This window comes from Ctenopharyngodon idella, chromosome 17, assembly GCF_019924925.1.
Source record: "Ctenopharyngodon idella isolate HZGC_01 chromosome 17, HZGC01, whole genome shotgun sequence".
Taxonomy (NCBI): domain Eukaryota; kingdom Metazoa; phylum Chordata; class Actinopteri; order Cypriniformes; family Xenocyprididae; genus Ctenopharyngodon; species Ctenopharyngodon idella.
This window is the reverse complement of record NC_067236.1, coordinates 15,334,302-15,356,764: the sequence shown is the minus strand read 5'-3', so window position 1 is coordinate 15,356,764 and position 22,463 is coordinate 15,334,302. Positions and strand designations below refer to the sequence as shown.

The 22,463-nt window shown below is 41.5% G+C and overlaps 1 protein-coding gene across 1 annotated transcript; it reads left to right on the top strand.

The window, feature by feature from the left end:
• Nucleotides 1-11,887, top strand: hhipl2 (HHIP-like 2). Its single transcript, XM_051867712.1, has 9 exons — nucleotides 1-612; nucleotides 3,417-4,069; nucleotides 5,084-5,227; nucleotides 5,372-5,703; nucleotides 7,366-7,492; nucleotides 7,719-7,864; nucleotides 7,973-8,054; nucleotides 9,583-9,665; nucleotides 9,826-11,887. The coding sequence occupies exons 1-9, from the start codon at nucleotides 265-267 to the stop codon at nucleotides 10,359-10,361; spliced, it is 2,451 nt and encodes an 816-aa protein (XP_051723672.1). The 5' UTR covers nucleotides 1-264; the 3' UTR covers nucleotides 10,362-11,887.
• The last annotated feature ends 10,576 nt before the right edge of the window (nucleotides 11,888-22,463 follow it).

Sequence of the window (22,463 nt, the reverse complement as noted above, 5' to 3'; positions counted from 1 at the left end):
TCAAAATTAAATTGTAAATTAATTGTATTTAACCAATTATATTTAAATAAAACAGGGTCGTTACTGTATTGCAAATATTGTAACCTACATCACCAATTCAGCATGTAAGAATACGATATCCTGTAATCAAAGGCGCACATTAAACGAAGAGTGCGGAAGCGCACGCACGCACACACAACATATAGCTTAAGCAGACATACTGTACACACACACGCGCGCGCTCAAGAGCAAACACGCTCCTTCACTTCTAAGCACACGGCAAAAATGCCTGGAGAGCCGAATTCACCAAATCATCATCAACGTGCAAATTGCCCTGAGGTTAATTTCCTGACCAAGAGGACTGCATGGCTCCAAGGACTCTTCACACGCGTCATTATAATAATTTATTTCTCTTATTTGAGACATACTTTTGCACATCCTCAGTGTTTAGACTACCAGCCACCTTTCAAGCCCCTTTACCACCTCGAGTTTTGCAGGCACTATGAGAAATTTGGTTGTTGTGACCAAAAAACGGACAACAATATTGCAACGAGATACTGGGATATAATGGACCTGATTGGTGAAGAAGAGTATGCAGTGTGCGGGGATTTGGTAAAAGATATTATGTGTCAGGTATGTCTGATCCTTTGTGAACAATTATGATGACGTTTCAATTGTGTTAAATATTGTGCAACTGATGCATTAATAAGGTTTTTGAAATGTTTCTCTTATGTGTGTAAGAAAGTTGCACCTGCTTAAATTATTGCTGTTCTTCTCAGTAGCTGAGCGACTGCATTATAAATACAGATGAAGAAATGTACAGTAAATTATTTTATTAGTGGTGCTTGGTAAGACAAGCGTCATTTTTACCATTGCAATTATTTAGTCAGATATGACAGCTTTTGAACAAACCCCTAAATCTATATAATTATACTATTTTTGTGCACGTGCACACTTGGATTTTTAAGTCAAATGGATTTTGAATGCAGCTTCCAAAATATAAAAATTAATATTTTTAAATTTTATACAATCAACCAGATGTGATTAGAACGTTCAGGGCGGCACGTCATCATTCAAATCTGCGTTCGCGCTTTGGCTGGCGCGGAACCAAAGACGGACACGCTCATATATAATGTTTATTTTATGTTAATGATATTTAAATGCACATAGTAACCCACTAGCAAAACCCACTAGTTTGTGAAGTTCACACGGTCTATGGAAGCGGCAATAATAATTTTCCCAGTTTACCGGTCACCTCTTTTGGGAGAAGATAGGGACATTTTTGGCCATTCCTATAAGTAACATATAATAAAAGGTATTTAAACGACAATTACAATTTCTTACACGTATTTGAGAATCGGAATATATAGTTAACAAGTTTGGAAATGTTTCGGATAAAAAGGAAAATTAAATAAAACCAATACACCAGTCATACAGCGCTATATTGTGGCTGCATATTGCTATATTGTGAATTAAGGGTGACTGGGACACTTTTTGCCATTAAGATGACTTGGAAAAAGTGTCTCAATTAACCTGAATTCACCCTACATAAAATTGCGAGGCTATCCTTGACCAATCTATATGAATAATGTCTTTTAGAGGCTCTTTTAGAATTTCTACAGTTACCTTTCAAAGTGTAATTTTCACTGGGGTGCCAGTCCTGTTCCTGGTCAGGAGATCTACCTTCCTGCTCCAATCCTAATTAAATAAATCTGAACCAATTAAGCTCTTCAGGAATATTCGATAATTACAAACAGGTGTGTTGGAGCAGGGGTGGAACCAGTGTTGTAGTCGAGACCAGCTCATTTGAGTCCAAGTCCAGGCCAATACCTGAAAAGGTTGAGTCAGAGTTCAGAACAAGACTAGAAGAGGGCCATGTCCAAGTCGTGTCATGTCACATAACTGAAGAGGGTCAGAATTCAGACTGTGTAAATAGGCTTCCTTTTAGGGTGAACAAAGCCTGGTATCGTGTCAGTGTCACGTGAACCTCCCAGAGAAAAGATGACAGAGCAGATCATATGAGTGAGTTGGCACAGACCACAAAACGTATCCCCACTGAGTCCGAGTCAAGACCAAGTCCAAATGCTTCCAAGCCCATGGAAATATGGTCTTGGACAGAAGACTCCCCTGCTGAAAAATCCAGCATAAACCTGCATGAACTCCATGTTGGTCCAGGCTGGTTTATGCTGGTTAGAGCCAGTGTAGTGCTGGTCTTGCTGATGGACAAGTGTAGTCATGCAAAAAAGTGTTCTCAAGCAAAACTGAGATGGTGTGGCTGATCCACCAGCACTCCTACTTCCCATGCTGGGGGCCAGCAAACCAGCAACCAGAATCCCATGCTGGTCCCAGCATGCAAAACATACCATATGCTGGTGACCAGCAATGCTGGATTTTTCAGCAGGGTCAAGATGGATTCTAGTCTGATCTTAAAGTGATAGTTCACCCAAAAATGAAAATTATCCCATGATTTACTCACCCTCAAACCATCCTAGGTGTATATGACTATCTTCTTTCCAACGAACCCAATCAGAGATATATTTAAAAATATCCTTGCTCCTCCAAGCTTTAGAATGGTTGTGAATGGGGGGACACATTTTGAAGAAAAAATAAAATGCATCCATCCATAATAAAAGTAATCCACACGGCTCCAGTGGGTTAATAAAGGCCTTCTGAAGCGAAGAGATGGGTTTTTGTTTAAAACTTTATAAATTCAAATAACTAGCTTCCAGCGGACGACTGCTTAGATGTTCTCATGGTTCAAACAAATAGGACTGTGCAACAAACTCAAGCTCCTCTTCTTTATATCAAAATCCTCCGACATTTCTCTTTAAAATTTCTTGTTTTAGACTTCTAATTCATGACCGGTGTTTTGTTTTGCTTTATCCTTTGCGCTTCCGCGTTCGTCATTGCGACAGGTCAGAGGTTGCTCTTCCGCCACAAATCAAGGCATACGGCTGTCTGTCGGAAGCTAGTTATTATAGTTAGTAAAGTTTAACATATGGATATTTTTCTTACAAAAACCCATCGTTTCACTTCAGAAGGCCTTTATTAACCCACTGGAGCCGTATGGATTACTTTTATTAAGGACTGATGCATGTTATTTTTGCTTCAAAATGTGGCCCCCCATTCACAACCATTATAAAGCTTTGAGGAGCAAGGATATTTTCAAATATATCTTCGATTGTATTCGTCTGAAAGAAGATAGTCATATACACCTGGCTTGAGGGTGAGTAAATTTTTCATTTTTGGGTGAACTATCCCTTTAAGTACTACAACACTGGTTGGAACTGAGGAAGGTATAACAGGAATAGGACCCTGTTCTGGAAACTAGAACATCAGAGACTTATGGTTGGGCTCTTTTGAGTGGGCCAGTAAGCTTCAGAAAATGTCAAAAGTCTAGTTAATTGTCTTTTCTTACTTGTATTATTCTTTTGCAGGAGTGTTCTCCTTACGCCGCACACTTGTTTGATGCCGAAGACCCGTACACTCCAGTGCGCCACCTACCAGGACTGTGCTTCACTTACTGCTCAGACTTCCACAGTAAGTGCCATTCTGTGGTAAAGTACCTAACCAACAGCCGGACCCTGCAGGAGACGTGTGAGAAAGACCGCTCTCATTTCTGTAACCTCATTAACCTTCCTGACCAGGACTACTGCTATCCAAACGTCGTGAGGAACAATGACTTGTACAGCAATCTGGGCAAAGTGGTGGAGGACACCAAAGGCTGCCTGCAGCTGTGCTTGACGGAAGTGGCCAATGGGCTGAGGAACCCCGTGCTGATGGTCCACAGTGGAGATGACACCCACCGCATGTTCGTGGCAGAGCAGATAGGCTTTGTATGGGTGTATCTGAGAGATGGCAGCCGCTTGGAGCAGCCCTTCCTGGACATCAGCGGGGAGGTGTTGACCACACCGTGGCTGGGAGATGAGAGAGGTTTCCTGGGACTTGCCTTTCATCCGAAGTACAGAAACAATGGCCGCTTCTTCATCTACTACTCCATTCTGATCAACGGCAAACTGGAGAAAGTTCGCATAAGCGAGATGAAGGTCTCAGCTCATGACATGAACATGGCAGACCCCCACTCAGAGAGGTTAATAGGTTTGATCCATGTTGTTATGCATATGATATCAAAATACATGGAGTTCACTCAAAAATCTTATCACAGCTCTGTGCATATAATATTCCTAGTCAAGATGTGGGTCAAGTTCAAAAAGCACAAAAAATGTTTTAAGGGTGCGTTCACACTTGTAGTTTGGTTCATTTTGTCTGGACCAAAAAAGAAAAAAAAAACATTTAGTCCGATTAGCGTTCAGATTGGCAATTTTATCACCGAACCAAAAGATACCGAACCTAAAGACATAGGGATACATTCACAATCTGATTGGTCGGATTTTATGACGTATTGCCTATTTTGAGACGGAACTTACCGAACATCCAAAACAATGCTGTGTACTGAGGTAAATGCGCTCATTGTGTGTGCGTAGCCTGCATGTGTTGGTATTTTGGCCAGCTGGGAACTCGTGAAGAGCTTATAAAATGTGTAAAGGAGTCAAAACAGCGGCGGGAATCCATCCGTCACACACACAAACGATCTGCTGTGTGGCGACGCGCGTCTGATGCCTGTGAAGGGCAAACTCACGACTATGACGAGGGAAAAACCGATATATGTGAGGATTCTGTCCTTTTTAGGGTCTCGTCTTCCTGTTTTTGGTTCGCTTACATGTCTTTGGTCATTGTTGCATTCATATATCATTCGAACCGCCCCAGAGTTCATTTGGAAGCGGACCGAGACCCATCTTTTCAGCGGTCTCGGTCCGCTTGTTTAATGCGCACCAGGGTTCGGATGGCAGCGTTCACACATGCTCAAATGAACCGCACTAACAGAGCAATCGCACCAGGGTTCGTTTTATTCGAACCGAACATGCCAAGTGTGCACGCACCCTTAAATTTTAAATGATCAATTTTGATACATCACGTCAATCTGCATGTTAATGACATCAAACTTCATTGATTCTCTTGTGCCTAATGACCAAATGTCAAGGCTACTTTATATTAATTTCTTCCTTATTTTTTTTATTTTTATTTTTTAAATCTGCATCTACAGAGTTCTTCTTGAGATTGAGGAGCCTGCAGCAAACCATAATGGTGGCCAGCTTCTGTTTGGTCTAGATGGATATCTGTACATCTTTACAGGAGACGGTGGAAAAGCAGGAGACCCTTTTGGGAAGTTTGGAAATTCTCAAAACAGGTATGGGTTTTGAAACTGACAAAATCTAATGACATTGAAACATCTAATGATTGTCACATATCATGCTTAGTGCTTTAATAAAACCCTTTCCAGTAATTTCCTCTCAGATACGTTATCATAAAAGCTAATGCAAATATGTTTCAGATCTGCATTGTTAGGAAAAGCGCTTCGGATTGATGTGGATGGTAGCAGTATAGATGGAAAGCCCTATAAGATTCCTCCAGACAATCCCTTTCTCGGAGAGCCTGATGCAAAGCCAGAAGTCTATGCCTATGGTGTGAGGAATATGTGGCGCTGCTCAGTGGATCGAGGTGATCCGCTCACCCGTTACGGCAGAGGGAGAATCTTCTGTGGCGACGTGGGTCAGAATCGATATGAGGAGGTTGACATCATTGTGAAGGGAGGAAACTATGGATGGAGGGCCAAAGAAGGCTTTGAATGCTTTGATATGAAACTGTGCCAGAACTCTTCTCTAGGTGAGTTGGACCGTAGAATAACTACACACACAGAAAATGACAAACAGAGCATTCCAAGAATTTTTTACTGCTCAATGAAACTGGTCACTGGAGAACTTCATACCACTGGCCAGTCCATAAATTTGTGCTCCTGATTTCTGGAAATTGTGTCAAAAAATGAAAAATTCTGTCATGATTTACTCACCCCCATGTCATTCCAACACTAATACTATTTTCTTTCATTTTGCGGAATCCTTAGGAAGATATTAAGCAGAATGTCTAAGAGATCGTTTACACGACATCATTTTTCAACTAAAAACTGAAAACTTTTTATATGTTTTGATGTTTTTCGGTATTTTGGCGGCCTGAAAATGCAAGCTTTTGAAATCAGTTTCAACGTGCAAGTTTTTGAATGTGATACCATTATCGTCTCTGTTAACAACAAAAACACAAATTTGTGAAAACGGTGACGTCATGCACGTGAGCGTTACATGTTCAGTCTATAGGCACGTAGTGTTTCTTTACAAAGTGGCATCGCCATCTACTGGGCTGGCATGAATAATACAGCGTTTTTAATCGCTTTGTTTTCGTGGATCCTTGTGAATGTGGATCGTTTTGACAACATTGTCATCTGTATGTGTAAACGTACTCTAAGCCTCTGTTTTCCATACTAGGAAAGTGGATGATGATTTATACTGCCAAGTTCCCATAAGATAAAAAAGGCCCCAAAAAGAAAATTAAAGTATCAGAAAAGCCCCCAATATTCAGAATAGTGATCAATTAATAGGTTTTACAATGGAATATTCTCAAACTAGAATTCCCTCGATCTTGAATTTAATAAGTCTTCTGAAGCCCTATGAAAGACTTGTGTGAGAAAACTTGTTATTCACTAATAAATGCATAGCTTTCAAATCTCATTTGCTAACTTGCTGAAATGTGATTGGTCACATCGCATACAAAAAAATAATTTTGTTTGGTGAAAATCAGGTCTAATGCAAAAAACAGCTTTGCAGCGGTGGAGAGTACTTTCATTGAATAATGGCTTACATTTTTGTGTTCCTCAGTCAATATTAACGCAAAGCTTCTGGAAGACTTGGAATATAACCCACAAGTCACATGGACCACATTTATGGGTTTTTTTAGGGCTTGGCAGTATAAATCACCATACTTTCTTAGTATGTAAAAAGCAGGTCAGACATTCTGCATTTAGACACTCATAAAATATCTAATTTTAGTCTGGTTTCACAGGCCAGGCTTAAACCTAGTCCCAGACTAAAATGCATGTTTGATCTATCTTAACTCAAAGCAACTTGCACTGACATAACGAAAAATATGTCAGTGTCATTGTTTTGTCTCAAGATGCACACCAGAAATGTTTTTTTTTTTTTTAAGGCACGTTTATAAAAGCTACTTAAATGTCTTAATTGAACTAAGCCTTAATCTAAGCCCTGTCTGTGAAACCAGGCCTTTGTGTTTTATGAAAGAAAGATAATTCAGGTGAATAAAAAGGTCAGAAAATGATAACAGAACATTCTAAAATGAAATTTAATGAAACATATTAACTTGAGTTAAGTTCAAATGTCAAATTAAATGAAAAAAATTCTCACTTCTTTACACATTGTTTTAATGACACAAAGCCTGTTGTAATCCACAAACATACTTTTTTATTTGTTTTTTTATTAGATGACATTCTTCCAATATTTGCCTATGGACACCATGTTGGGAAATCTGTAACTGGAGGTTATGTGTATAGAGGATGCGAATCACCTAACCTCAATGGTCTTTATATTTTTGGAGACTTTATGAGTGGGTAAGGACCAACACTCTTTCAGTATTGCAACAACTTTATAAAAAACAAAACAAAAACAAAAAAAACACTGTCTTTTGTGCATAATCAACTTTCGATTTTTTTAGAAAATATATAACTATAAAGTTACAGTACACAAGACTAATTTTTAGGTAATTCGGTCACTACTTTTTTTTTCTTAAAATAAGTCTGGGAGAAATGACAATTCAAGCCTTTGTTCTTTATTCAGACGACTAATGGCTCTGGAGGAGGATAAGAAAACTGGGAGTTGGAAGGAAAAGAATGTGTGCATGGGTGACACTTCAACCTGCGCTTTTCCTGGGCTTATAAATCATCACCACAAGTTCATCATCTCATTCGCTGAGGATGAAGCGGGTAGGTTTGTGCACAGTTCTGTAAAGGCTCAATATGAATATTAAAGAAATAATATGCCCGAAAAGCACTTATACTATATGTATGTTTTTTGTTTGTTTTTTTCTGAAGGGGAGCTTTATTTTCTAGCAACCTCCTACCCAAGTGCAATGTCCCCCTTTGGCACACTTTACAAATTCGTGGATCCATCCAGGTATGTATATTTTGGTACATATTGTCAACTTAAACAGATTCTCATGTAAATGTAAATTCTTCACTTACTGTACTGCCTATCTATATATCTATCTATCTATCTATCTAGGCAGTACAGTAAGTGAAGAATTGAACTGTTAAAATTAATCTTTAAGCAATGGCCTCTATATAACAAATCATATAGACATATTGGGTAAATTCACCATTATAAGAGTTCTTAAAATGTAACAGATGACTCTCAGTTAAGACATCATGCTGGGAGACAAAAGGACTACAGGACGTGTCAGTTTTAGCGGTCTATACTCCTATGGAATCTTGGAATCTGTGGTGCATGCTTTCACCAAATGGTTTCCATCCAGACTTCTGGAAATCTGCTATCATCTATCTACCTATCTATCATGGATCATAACTCAATGATTTGTTTGTGCTATTCGGTAAGATGTGGGTCTGACATGGAAATGTTTAATTTATTATTTTATTTTCCCTTTAAAATAAAATGAATCTACAGTAGTAGTAAAGGATAAAAAAAATCATATAAATATGTTGAGAGTGAAATAACGAAACAACCAAACATAAGCTGTTTGAGGTTTTAAATAATTAACTGATGGATAAATCAAGAGAGACATCCTGCTGGAACCAACAAGACTTCAGGAGATTATCGGCACATCTGAAATCAATCTCACTAATAGCAATACCATACATTAATCCCAGATGTTCCGTATTATTTATCCCTCTTTAAATAGTGGAAAAAAAGAGAGATTAATTTCTAATAGAAGCAGCTGGAGGTCATTGTCTTCTCACACACACAACCTTAGTCTCGTATAGATTGTCAGTGTGAACGCCGCAAAAAAAAAAAAAAAATTCTGTTGCAAATTCGTTTCAAGCTTCATTCATATGTGGTTTGAAATCCTATTCAAATTTGCATTTCTGGACATCCATTTCAGTCTGACTTCTCTGATCGGATTTTGTGAGGTTTATGTGACTTTCTCAAGCCATGTGAAACGTAAACGTCAGACGATGTTATGGAAAACATTCTTAAAGTCACTGCAGAAGCAAGGTTGTGTTGCTGCAAAGTGCCGGACAAGCAGAATAACAATAGGCTATAAGACGAAGTAGTCCAGCGTGGTGGCTACGCATTGTCATGTTGTAAATAAGACAACATCTGCATTGCAAACCCCTCCATGTTGCAGTTTTTGATGTTTTTGGCATATACAAAGTCATTACCATAGAAACCAATGCAGATATTCCAGAAAATGAAAGAGCGACATGTGACACACAAATTGGATCTGAACAGTTGCGATACACAATGTGGGCAGTCAATAATTTAGATCAGATTCTAATGGGATGCAGAAATAATTGGATTTGGACTGACAGTGTAAACGTAGCCCTTTATGTATCAATTTATGTTGAAATAATTATGATGCCATTTCAAATTTCCTTCTTACCTCACAGCACTAAAGGAGGCCTACGTGTTTTAAGGTTGATGGGTTATTTTGTCTACATGCCCTCTGTCCGTCTTCTGTTTACAGGAGGGCACCTCCAGGAAAATGCAAATATAAGCCACTTCCAGTAAAGGTCAGAGGGAAGAAAGTGCCATTCACACCTAGAGAATGTAAGAATCTATCTATCTTTGAATTATTTTATTATTTCAACTTCAAAGATTCCTGGTAAAGATTGCCAAAGAAAATAATTTTGACTCATTGAAATAAAATTATGTAACAGAACTGCTTAAGGACTCATATAAATGTATTGTTTTTTTGTTTTGTTTTTAGTGACTGTGCTTGGCATAAGCGAAACACCTACAAGATCACCACTGGAAAAGATCATACTACCCACTAAACCACCGGGCACGCGCCAGCCCGCAATGGCCAAACCCTCCACATCTGCACCGAAGAAAAAACTGCCAGGCCAAACCACCACAGCAAAACTGCGCCAAGACAAGTCAAAAAAGACAACACAATCAAAGGAGAAGCAAATAAATGTGAGCACAAAAACACTTAAGAAACCTCCTCCTAACAAGAAGTCAATGTTACAAACCAAGAAAGACAAAAAAGTCACAGGAAAGCCATCTCACAATCCCAAACTGCCCATAAAAGGAGCCCCGGAAAGAAAGAAAGCCAAACCATTCAAACCAACGAAACCAAAAGAGGTGAAAAAATCGAATGTCTGGCTACAAAAGGCTAAAAAAACTGGAAAACAGGTGAAGAAACCTGTGAAGAGCAAACCAAAGGCGACTGTTTCTAAGAATCAAGACGGCATCAACAAGACTAAAAATAGCCCTCTTGCAAAAAAGAGAAAACTGTTTTAATAAGCCATGTGTGTGGTGTAGTAATTAGATGGTAGTAATGTAGTGCAGTAATGAGAATTCAAAGATATCCTGTTCAGACAATGTATCAATGAAACAGCAGCTCTGAGGTCAGTCAGATGTGTGATGTGAGAGACCAAAGAGAAAACCACAACAGTCTTGCGGCAACAGTTGATTTCGTTTAGCATGCAACACATGCAGGAGCATTCTTCAAATGTTGATTTTATTTTTGGAATGTGGTTAAGTAATTAGTTAGGGCAATGATTTTTATTTTAAATCAAAACTAAAATTATAAGGAGAAATTCTAAATAAAAACACAAGAATACTTTTGAAAGACTTTCTTAAACATCAACTCTTTGAAATTAAAATACATTGCATTGTAAAATGTGCTAATTTTATGAAATACCTAAGAAAGTCCAAAATGAACATTTTTGAAATGTAAAACCAAAGCGGCATTGCTTTTCCTTTAATAGACACGGACAGAAGGCAAACTTATATGTACCATGCATGATACGTTTTTTCTTTTTTTGGTGCAAGTAAAAATGGTTCATTCAATTAAGCGTTTTGGCTTGTTTACAGTAAAATTCCTCTGAATGCAGTTTCAAACCAAGTCTATATGAGGGTGTAAATGAAGTATTACTTACTCCACCCTTAGTGTTCACAATACTAGGTCATCTAGAAAAGTAATATCAAACTTACAGGAGGACCACTATTGCTGAACAGGTTTAAAAAAAAAAGTGTCTTCCATCAAAATGGAAATTATTAAAAATACAAAATTTTTGCAATGTGACTTTTATTGAATTAAACATTTAAATTATGCAAGTTAGTCATTATGCACATACTTGCATATTATTGCATAAGTAATGCAAATGTTACAACTTTTGATGATGTACACCTCAGCTTTTTCACAAAACAAATTAATTTCAAGTGTACATTCTTTTTTTTTTTTAAAGATAAAATCACTAATAAAGTTCCAAGTAAAAAAGATTTTTAAAACAGCTGCATTTTCTGCAGTGTTTAATAAAAACTGGTCAAGAAAAAACAATTTCTTAGCAAATTTAATCCCGGCAACAGAGTCATCACTGTTAAGTATGTCAAAATCTCTAAGCAGAGCACAATGTAGGTGATCTACCATAATTTAACTGACAACATCCTGCCAAAGCAAAGGCCAATCCATCATTCAAGATCCTAAAAACCTTCCATTCCCTTCCACACACCTGGACTGAACTATGCACATTACATATTTGAATAGCACTTCTATCCACCTTATTTTGCAATGCAAGTAAAGCTATTTTCTATGAACGTGAATTCAATTTCTGTGAATTTAACTGTACATGTACAGCACTTATGTATTTGAGCTAGAATTAGAAGTTTCTGTCTATTATGAGACATTACATTTACTATATAAGCAAAATGTTGCTTTATGAATATAGGCTTATGAATATAGGTTATGAAAACAAGTTAACTATGCTGTTTTTTGGTTAGAATGTTGGAAATGCCTTTGTATTTTAGGGGGCCCTTGCAAGGGTATTATCTGTCAGGGAATGAACACAGACAGAGGATCCAAGTGCAAGAATAACAATATTTATTGACAGGAAAAATGCTGTACAATAACTTCACTCCAAGGGTCAGTCGAGGCAGAGGCTGTGGCGTGCAGAGTGGCGAGGCACTGGGTGGCGCAGGGCTACAGCGGGTATCAGAGAACAAGGATAATCCAACCCAGAAAACAGGGCACACGACGAAAGTCCAGAATCCAAAAACCAGGAAGAAACACACAGAGAACACGACACCGGGAACAGCCTGCAACGAACTGACAAAGACACATAAAGACATGCACAATATATAACAACCACTAACAAGACACGGCTGGCAACAGATCGCAATCAGACCATAATGGGAAACGCCCACACAATCATTCACTCACACCCAACACACACACACACACACACACACACACACACACACACACACACAACAACACACGAGGGTGAGTAAGTGAATCCATGAACCGTGACAGTACCCCCTCTCCTATGAGCGCCTCCTGGCGCTCCCAGGAGAGCCTACCTGTTGATAGTAATCATCAATAAGAGAGTGATCCAGGATGTCCCTGGCAGGAACCCAACTCCTCTCCTCCGGACCGTAACCCTCCCAGTCCACCAAGTACTGGAATCCGCGTCCCCTTCGCCTAGCGTCCAAAATACGACGAACCGAATAAACGGGTTCCCCATCTACGAGACGCGGCGGGGGGGGAACCGGAACCGGCGGATTAATGTTAGCATGAAAAACAGGTTTGATTTTAGATACGTGGAATACGGGGTGAATTCTACGGTACGCTGGGGGGAATTTGAGGCGGACTGTCACCGGACTAAGAATCTTGGTGACAGTAAACGGGCCAATGAATTTAGGTGCCAACTTATTACATACGGAGCGGAGCGGAATGTTCCTGGAAGAAAGCCACACTTTTTGTCCGACGACGTATACGGGAGGCTTCAGCCGGTGGCGATCGGCCTGGGCCTTGGTGCGCGCTCCCACCTGAATAAGAGTCTCTCGGGCTCTTCTCCACGTGTGACGACACCTCTGGACGAAGGCGTGAGCGGAGGGGACCGCGACTTCGGATTCCAGACTAGGAAAGATAGGTGGCTGGTAACCTAGACTACACTGGAAAGGCGACAGGCCCGTAGCCGACACTGGTAACGAGTTGTGCGCGTACTCCACCCAAGGAAGCTGCTGACTCCAGGATGAAGGATTCTGAGCTACCCGACATCGCAACGTTCTCCCCAAATCCTGGTTGGCTCTCTCAGCTTGCCCGTTACTCTGGGGATGGAACCCAGATGACAAACTAACAGTCGCTCCCAGTAATCTGCAAAACTCCTTCCAGAATCTGGAGGTAAACTGGGATCCCCTGTCAGAAACCACGTCTACCGGGAGGCCATGAATACGAAAGACGTGATTAATGACAGTAACCGCTGTCTCCTTGGCAGAGGGTAATTTGGGCAAGGGGATGAAATGTGCCGCCTTCGAGAACCGGTCCACTACGGTCAAAATCACCGTATTGCCCTGTGAAGGAGGGAGGCCTGTTACGAAATCTAGCGCTATGTGGGACCAGGGTCTTGAAGGGACAGACAGCGGTTGAAGAAGCCCATCTGGGGAACGATTAGAAATCTTACCACGAGCGCAGACAGAGCAAGCCAAAACAAAATTGCGAACATCGCGAGCCATGCAGGGCCACCAGAATCGTTGCTTAACCAAAAACATGGTACGACTAACCCCTGGATGACAAGCCAGATTGGAATCATGGCCCCATCGGATAACGTCTGGACGTAACCTCTTAGGTACAAATAATCGACTCGGTGGGCACCCGGGCGGAGGCGTTACCCCTTCTAAGGCCGTGTGGACCTTCGACTCGACCTCCCATGTGAGTGAAGAGACAATGAGTCTCTCAGGTAAAATACACTCGGGAGTGGACGGGCGCTCGGAACGATCAAAAATACGAGATAAAGCATCGGGCTTGATGTTCTTAGACCCGGGACGATATGATAGAGAAAAATCGAAACGACCGAAAAACAGAGCCCACCGAGCCTGCCTAGAGTTTAGTCTTTTAGCGGATCTGATGTATTCTAAATTCTTATGATCGGTCCAGACGATGAAAGGTACCCCCGACCCCTCCAACCAGTGACGCCATTCTTCCAAAGCTAATTTGACCGCCAGCAGCTCCCTGTTACCAATGTCGTAATTCCGTTCGGCGGCGGATAAGCGATGAGAAAAAAACGCGCAAGGATGCATCTTATCGTCCGTGGCGGCGCGCTGGGAAAGAACTGCCCCTACCCCCACCTCTGAAGCATCAACCTCCACCACAAACTGACGTGAAGGATCAGGGGCGACAAGAATGGGAGCCGAAACAAAGCGGCTCTTCAGATTGGAAAATGCAGCCTCAGCTGTATTAGACCACCTGAACGCCGTTGCGGTGGAGGTTAAGGCGGTCAGAGGAGCGGCTAGTTGGCTGAAGTTGCGAATAAAACGCCGGTAAAAATTGGCGAATCCCAAAAACCTCTGCAGGGCCTTACGGGAATCTGGGATTGGCCAATCCACCACAGCCTTAACCTTGTCAGGATCCATGCGCACCCCCTCAGACGACACGATATACCCTAAAAATGGAACTGACTGTGCATGAAAAACGCACTTCTCCGCCTTGACAAAAAGCCCATTCTCTAGCAGCCTCTGGAGCACTCGTCTGACGTGTTGCACATGTTCCTGGAGAGAAGAAGAAAATATCAATATGTCGTCCAGGTAGACATAAATGAACTGATCGATCATGTCTCTCAACACGTCATTAACGAGTGCTTGAAACACGGCGGGCGAGTTGGAAAGGCCGAAAGGCATAACCAAGTATTCAAAGTGCCCTCTAGGGGTGTTAAATGCCGTCTTCCACTCATCCCCCTCCCTAATGCGAACCAAATGATAAGCGTTGCGCAGGTCCAATTTCGTGAAAAGAGACGCGCCCTGCAGCCGTTCAAAGGCAGAAGACATCAACGGCAAAGGATAAGTATTCTTTACCGTGATGTTGTTCAGTCCTCTGTAATCAATGCACGGCCGCAGCGACCCGTCCTTCTTACCCACGAAAAAAAAAACCCGCCCCCGCGGGAGACGAGGAAGGGCGGATGATCCCAGCTGCCAGAGAATCAGAAATGTATTTCTCCATGACCTCCCTTTCAGGATTAGAAAGTGAATATAACTTGCCTTTAGGCGGAGAAGACCCTGGTACTAAGTCTATGGCACAGTCGTAGGGACGATGCGGAGGAAGAGAAGCAGCCCGGGACTTACTGAACACTTCCTTCAGGTCAAGGTACTCCTCTGGCACGTTTGACAGATTCACCGACGACTCCTGTAACACAGAACGAGACACAGAAGAACAGGCAGACAACAAACAAGACGCATGACACTGGTTGCTCCATTCTGCCACGGACCCCTGACCCCACTCGATCCTGGGCTTGTGTTTGAGCAACCACGGATGACCCAAGACGACCGGATGAGTAGTAGATCTAGAAATAAAAAATGGCAACTGTTCAGTGTGATTACCGGAAGTGATGACGGTTAAGGGCTCCGTGGCGTGTGTGATGGTGGGTAGCTTCTGTCCATTAAGGGCGATGACAGTTATGGCATGTTCCAAAGGGTGAATGGGTATGTGCAAACGCGTGACCAGATCATAGTCCATGATGCTGCCCTCCGCCCCCGAGTCGACCAGAGCCTGGCAGGTGTGATGCCCCGATACCCACTGTAGTCTCACCGGGAGGAGTGTCGCAGATGAGGATTTATCCAAGGAAAGACCACCCGACAATAACCTCGGTACTACTGTCGGGCTCTGCCTTTTACGGGACACTCCCTAAGAAAATGCCCCGCCCCTCCACAGTACAAACACAGTCCCATCTCTCTCCGGTGTAATCTCTCCTCCCGGGAGAGCCGAGCTCTACCCACCTGCATGGGTTCAGGATCGAACGGGGGACCGACCGTGTTAACTCCGCTGGCACCGCTCTCCTCCATTTCCTCGAAGCGCGCTACGGGCCTCTTACGCGCCGCGCGTTCTTGCAAGCGAGCGTCCACCCGCAGCGCGAGCTCAATGAGACCGTCGAGACTGGTGGGTAGATCCAGCTGGTAAATCTCCTGCTGAACACGGTCGGCCAACCCATGCAGGAACATATCCCACTGCGCCTCCTCGTTCCACTTGCATTCCGCTGCCAGGGTGCGGAATTTGATGGCGTAATCAGACACTGGTTGGATTCCCTGCCGCAGATCCGCGAGTTTGCGCGCGGCCTCCCGTCCCGCCACCGAACGGTCGAAGACCCGTCTCATCTCCTGCGACAGGGTGTGGAATGAGGAGCAGCACTGATGTTTGTTCTCCCACACCGCTGTTCCCCACAACGCTGCGCGTCCCGTCAGAAGCGTCATGACCAACGCGACTTTAGATTCCTCAGAAGAAAACGTGTTAGGTTGCAAAGAGAAATAAATAGAGCACTTCGTTAGAAAGGCTCTACAAACATCTGGTTCTCCAGCATACCTCTCTGGTGCAGGAATACGCGGCTCTTGTTGACTGCTGACGTTGGCGGATGGGTGGGGAACAGACGGTGGAGCTGGCGCAGTGGGAGATGAAAGATGTTGAACCTGGGTAGATAACTCAGCCACCTGCGCCACCAACGCCTGAACGGCACGAGCAGTGGCCACCACTTGCTCGTCCTGATGATCCATCCGTTGAGCACTCCTGCTCAAATACTCCTGAAGATCCGACGACCTTGCTGGATCCATAAGTGGTCAGTTCGTTCTGTCAGGGAATGAACACAGACAGAGGATCCAAGTGCAAGAATAACAATATTTATTGACAGGAAAAATGCTGTACAATAACTTCACTCCAAGGGTCAGTCGAGGCAGAGGCTGTGGCGTGCAGAGTGGCGAGGCACTGGGTGGCGCAGGGCTACAGCGGGTATCAGAGAACAAGGATAATCCAACCCAGAAAACAGGGCACACGACGAAAGTCCAGAATCCAAAAACCAGGAAGAAACACACAGAGAACACGACACCGGGAACAGCCTGCAACGAACTGACAAAGACACATAAAGACATGCACAATATATAACAACCACTAACAAGACACGGCTGGCAACAGATCGCAATCAGACCATAATGGGAAACGCCCACACAATCATTCACTCACACCCAACACACACACACACACACACACACACACACACACACACACACAACAACACACGAGGGTGAGTAAGTGAATCCATGAACCGTGACATTATCATATTTGGGTCCTTGGCATCAAAATGTTTGAAAGCCCTGAGATAACCAATGCTTATGATCTGTAATCAATGAATTTGATATTAAATCATTAAAATGAAATGCTTATTAATTTCATTAGCTATTATGTTTTTCAAAAAGTGTGGCCAAATTGGTTAAAGTAAAATAGGCAAATACTTAAAAAAAAAAAAAAAAAAAAAAAAAATATTGGCTGCACATCCATGATGCGAATCTCCCGTTCCTATTGGATTGAGATCTGGTGACTGTGAAGGTCATTTGAGTGTGGTGAACTCATTGCCATGTTCAAGAAAGTAGTTAAAGATGATCAGAGCTTTGTGACATGGTGTCTTACCCTGCTGGAAGTAGCCATCAGAAGATGGGTACACTGCGGTCATAAACAGATGGACATGGTCAGCAACAATACTGTGGCATTTAAATGATGCTCAGTTGGTAATAAGGGGCCCAAAGTGTGCCAAGAAAATATCCCCACACCATTACACCACCAGCAGCAGCCTGAACCATTAATACAAGGCTGGATCCGTGCTTTCATGTAATTTTCATGTTACCAAATTCTCTCCCTACCATCTGAATGTCACAGCAGAAATAGAGACTCGCAACATTTTTACAGTCTTCTATTGACCAATTTTGGTGAGCTTGTGTGAAACATAGCCTCAGTTTCCTGTTCTTATCTGACAGGAGTGTCATCCATTGTGTTTTCTGCCCATCAAGGTTTGACGTGTTGTGCGTTCAGAGATGCTCCTCTGCGGACCTTGTTTGTAACGAGTGGTTATTTGCTGTTGTCTTTCTATCAGCTTGAACCAGTCTGGCTATTCTCCTCTGACCTCTGACATCAAAAAGGCATTTTCTCCCACAGAGCTGCCACTCACTGGATATTTTCTCTTCTTCTGACCATTTTCTGTAAACCCTACAGATGGTTGTGCATGAAAATCCCAGTAGATCAGCAGTTTCTGAAATGCTCAAACAAGCCCGTCTGGCACTAACAACCATGACACGTTCAAAGTCACTTAGATCAACTTTCTTACACATTCTGATGCTTAGTTTGAACTTCAGCAGATCGTCTTGACCATGCCTACATGCTTAAATGCACTGAGATGCTGCCATGTGATTGGCTGATTAGATATTTGCGTTAATGAGCAATTGAACAGGTGTACCTAATAAAGAGGCCAGCGTATATACATAGGCTATATTTTTTTTATTGATTGTGTTCATTTTTAAGTAAACTGGCTTGCTGATGATGGATGATCGTAACTGGCTGTGACACAAAAATCACAAACGATGTTTTAAAAAACAGGCTTTGTTAGGGCTTATCTTTTACAATATAAATTACCAGAAAAATCTTACACTGTAAACCCTGACGCTCAAAATAATTGATTGGTTTGAGTAGGGCAAACTCAAATTAAACAAATTAGTTCAATCAAATTAACTTTTATGAGTATTTAGAACTTATTTTTCTTTTGAGTTCATGAAATGGACACATTTTAAGTAATCTGAATTGTTTCATTGTTTTGAGTTTTAAAAACTTGTTTCTTTTAATTTAGACAAACTTAAATTTACCTGAAACTGGGCTGGGATTTCTATTTCCCAGCATACTTTGCCATGACACTCGAAAGGGTGAATAAATAAAGTGTTAATACTCAAAGTAGTATAGGAGTAATTAAAATGTATATAAGTACACAATTGAAATCTGCCAGTTCTGCTTACTTAAGCTTTGAATTTCTTAACTTAAAAAAATTGATGTAACTGATTACCTCAAATTTTTTGAGTTTTGCCAACTTATTTGGGTTCACAGTGTAGTTAAACTATACACAAACTTCAACATAACATTTTGCTGAGCCTGTTAAATCTTTATTTAAAAGTCTAGTGCTCTCCTCTACAGAGCTCTACTGTATGCTGTAATTAAAGCACAGGTTATGGGCATACCATTACGACAGTTTCAGAAGACATGCTGGAACTAGATTATTTGTATCACGACAAGCAGAAACTAATAACTAGGTTTCTAAAAGCCACTGCACGACATTCATTTGACAGAAATCCTAAGGACGCATCTAGGAGATTGCCTAAAGGTGATGATTTGTCGGACAGGTGAAAACATCACTGAGGTTCACCTCTATGCAAACATTGTGCTTGAGATCTTTGTAGTTTAAAAGGGGCCCCCAGATTGTGTCCTGAGAAGTAGCCCTGGGTTATATTGCACAATTTAAAGGATCTTCAGTACTAAAACGGCTTGTGACAACTGGTTACAATAAGAGCCCGAAGCACACAAGAAAATATTTTCACTTGATTCTTTGCTAGTCTACTGGCTTTGTACCATTTAAGGTCTTTTTATTCTATATTTCTATCTCCAAGGTCATGTTCCAACGTGTATGTTGATTAGGTTGAGTCTTGAGGTACTCTTATTTTGTTGTTTCTTCATCTTTATGATTTTCTTAAAGAGTAGATTGTACAAGTTGTTTGCTCTTGATATGCACCTGTCTACACTTAACAAACCCCATGAATTCAAACTCAACAAAAGACATCCATGCAAAACATGTTTTGGATCATTGCCTGAAAGACAACAAAAGACCTATAACGTCACTCTGTTTACTTTGCAATTACTTGCTATCCAGCAAACACTTTTCATCGTAGGTGTCTTACAGTACACTAATTACAGGGAAAGTCCACAAAAAGCAACCTGAAAGAGCATAGCTGCTAAAATTCAAGGGGCTCGGGACAACATTTACATGGGTGGGCCGGCCCCCTCTCCCCCGGGCTTTTAGTGGGCCTCCTTGATCACAGGGCCTGAGACGGCATTCCCACTTATCCCCTCCCCGGTGACAGTTCTGCCTGTTTAAAGGGGGGGGGGGGATCACACACAGTTTCTGCTAAAAAAGTGATTGCAACTATCAGTTTCTATGGTTATTTTAATAATAAATATCGAGAGCGCATCAATGTAATGCCTGAGCACATATCGCTCAGCTCCACTGAATACTGGGTTCTTTGGGAAGCAAGGTTATCTTTCCCTCACAACCAAAAACACACTTCTTTGATGACATTGTTGATTTTGTGGTCTAAAAACAAAGTGACAAATCTTTCTCGAGCAAGTCCTGTGCAGCGCTGCCGATGACTTCCATAAAGCCAAACGAAGCACGTTGATGGTCGTGCTCTTGCTCTCTCGCTCTGGTCGACGTGTGCGTGCGCGCACTCTTCCGGGAGAAGTGCCCGTACAAGAAATTCCGACCTTTCTGATGTCACACAGGCACATACTCGCGAAAAAAAGATCCCGAAATTTAAGAGGATTTGGAAGAGTATTTTGGGCACAGAAATACTCCGTCATACGTCCAACTCTTGTTTTGAAACTTTGGCCATGTTTAGCATGAGAATCCAACTCTTTAACATTGTAAATAAGTCAGAATGCATGAAATAGCATTATACCTCCCCTTTAAGCTTCAAGCTCATGGACACAATGGTGATGAAACAGGATTTTTGATTTCAGCGTCTCTTTATTTGTAGAATTACTTTAGCTTTTCGAAAACTGTAGTAACTCATATAGGGTGGCACAGTGGCTCAGTGGGTAGCACTGTTGCCTCACAGCAAGGAGTGTGTGTGAGTCCCAAGCCACGTAATGGGGAGGGTTAGGGAAGACCTGTTGAATTACCCCGGAAAAAAAAAAAAAAAATTGTCGCCAAGAAAATTCATGCACAGTCTCTCACATATGGCAAGAGATGGCTCACAGAATCACAAGAGCTAGATAAGACTGAAATGGTTAATGAATGAGTAATTCATATAAAGGGACACCCCAAAATAAAACGGGAGAAAAATGCTACCAGAATTGAGTAAAGCCGAAATATGATTGTCATTATCCTGCTCACCGAGTTTGTCATCTTAGTGAGATATTTCACATGGATGTGCTAGCCTCCCGACAGGAAGAAAATGATGAACTCTCTTTCCCAGTTAAAAGTGCAGGAGAAGCCCGTCTACTGAACGAGTGACAAACATGCTGGCAGGAGACATCTGCCCTGGTTATGAGATAGAGTGTGTTCAATAATGACGAGGAAAAAAGAATTTCGCAATAATTACATTTACAAATGCAAAACACAGTATGATACAATAACCTATAAAATCTATTAAATGAATAAAGAATCAATATCACAGGATTTTTCCTCTTATTTTATGATATCTGCATTTTAACTATGTTAACTTTTGTTATATATATATATATATATATATATATATATATAATTATATATTTTGTGATGATAATTTCCTAAGTTGCATCTGTTTCTTCAATTTAATTTAAAGGGTATATGCAGAATTCAGAAACACTTGTTATTAGCGACACCAGTGGCCTTTAAGTGAACTGCAGCCAGCAACTTACTGCTTCAGCTCACATATGTGCACACTTACCATGTAAGAGAGACTGAACATGATTCAATGCCATGATATTCTCATGGTGAAGTTCTTTTTCATTCTTAGCTTAGAAGTAAAAAGAAGTTGTAAATACCATACGTTTTAACGAATGTCCCGACGCCATCCACGCAGAGACGTTAGAGGAATATGTAACTATGTGCTGCGTGCTTTCCTCTCAATAACAAAATAAATACACAAAAAAATGACAGCGGTGAGAAAACAGCAATTAAGAAAGCATTTTAAATGTAGTTCACCCAAATATGAAAATTCCAAACTTTTTTTTGTCCATACAATGCAACATTCTTCAAATCTTCTGTTGTGTTTCACAGAATAAAAAAAAAAGGCATACAGGTTTGGAATGACATGAGGGTAAATGAAAACAGAATTTTTGGGGGGTGAATTATGCTAAGCTGAAAAACAATTAAGTGACAAAGCTAGTTAAACAGCCACTGTGAGCCAGTTCATAGACCAAAGATAGAAGGTACTGTAATATTCGTTCAAAGACAGAATTTAATGCTGCATTCCAAACAGCTCAGAATTTGGATTTGTCCCACCTCCTACTTGGATATAATGTCTGGAACGCCATTCGAAGTCGGACAATCAACCTGTGAAGTGAACTGCTCGACCACACCCTTACCTCAGTGAGGTGTCATTTGATGTCACTTCCAAGATGGCGGCAAGTCCTTCTTCCAATGAGCATAGTAGAGCAGTAGTTCCCAAACTGGGGTACGCGTACCCCTGGGGTTACGTGAGGTGACGGAGGGGGTGCGCGAAAAAAATGCTGAATTTTGCCGTTCATTTAATTCTTCCCCACCTTGAAATATCATTAAAACCGAGCAAGTATTTCTAACAAGCACAATGCCGTAAATACATGACTAAGGGAAAGTCTCTGGAAAATGCTCT